At 48.2% G+C, this 384-nt stretch overlaps 1 protein-coding gene across 1 annotated transcript in view; it reads right to left on the reverse strand.

Moving 5' to 3' along the window:
• Positions 1-197: 197 nt before the first annotated feature.
• The window catches only part of LOC104521953 (clustered mitochondria protein homolog), a gene marked incomplete at both ends in the record, with an annotated part of 3,377 nt that continues 3,190 nt past the window's right edge, over positions 198-384 (reverse strand). Inside the window, one exon of the mRNA XM_010164101.1 lies at positions 198-352. Within this exon, the coding sequence (XP_010162403.1) occupies positions 198-352 (155 nt within the window). The remainder of the gene's footprint in view (positions 353-384) is intronic.

Here is a 384-nt window from a genome sequence, read left to right on the forward strand (position 1 = left end):
GCATAACTGAACAGCCCAATCCAGTATAGCAACTCCTACAGACCCATGCGAGCAGCAAATTAAAATTGGCTATTTCCACTAAAAAAAAAAAACCCAAACAAAACAAACCAGCAATTGTTTGCTTGTGGGTTCTTTTCCAGTCGGCTATCGCAAGCTCCCAGCTGCAGGACAGGACAGGAGGAACCTTAGTTACTCACTGATTCAAGTAAAATCCTCGAGTGGATGCCGTGATGCTGACGTGCCGATCCTCCACCGTGATGACGTACAAATACATGAGGTCCCCGTGCATCTTCCGGTTCCCGGGCGGAGGGTTCCAGCCACTCATCGTTAACACCTTTAGGCACTGCAAAGGCTACAGGAGAACAGAACAGAAGCAATTCCTGT

The sequence above is a fragment of the Antrostomus carolinensis genome, unplaced genomic scaffold (genome assembly GCF_000700745.2).
Source record: "Antrostomus carolinensis isolate BGI_N321 unplaced genomic scaffold, ASM70074v2 scaffold22003, whole genome shotgun sequence".
Taxonomy (NCBI): domain Eukaryota; kingdom Metazoa; phylum Chordata; class Aves; order Caprimulgiformes; family Caprimulgidae; genus Antrostomus; species Antrostomus carolinensis.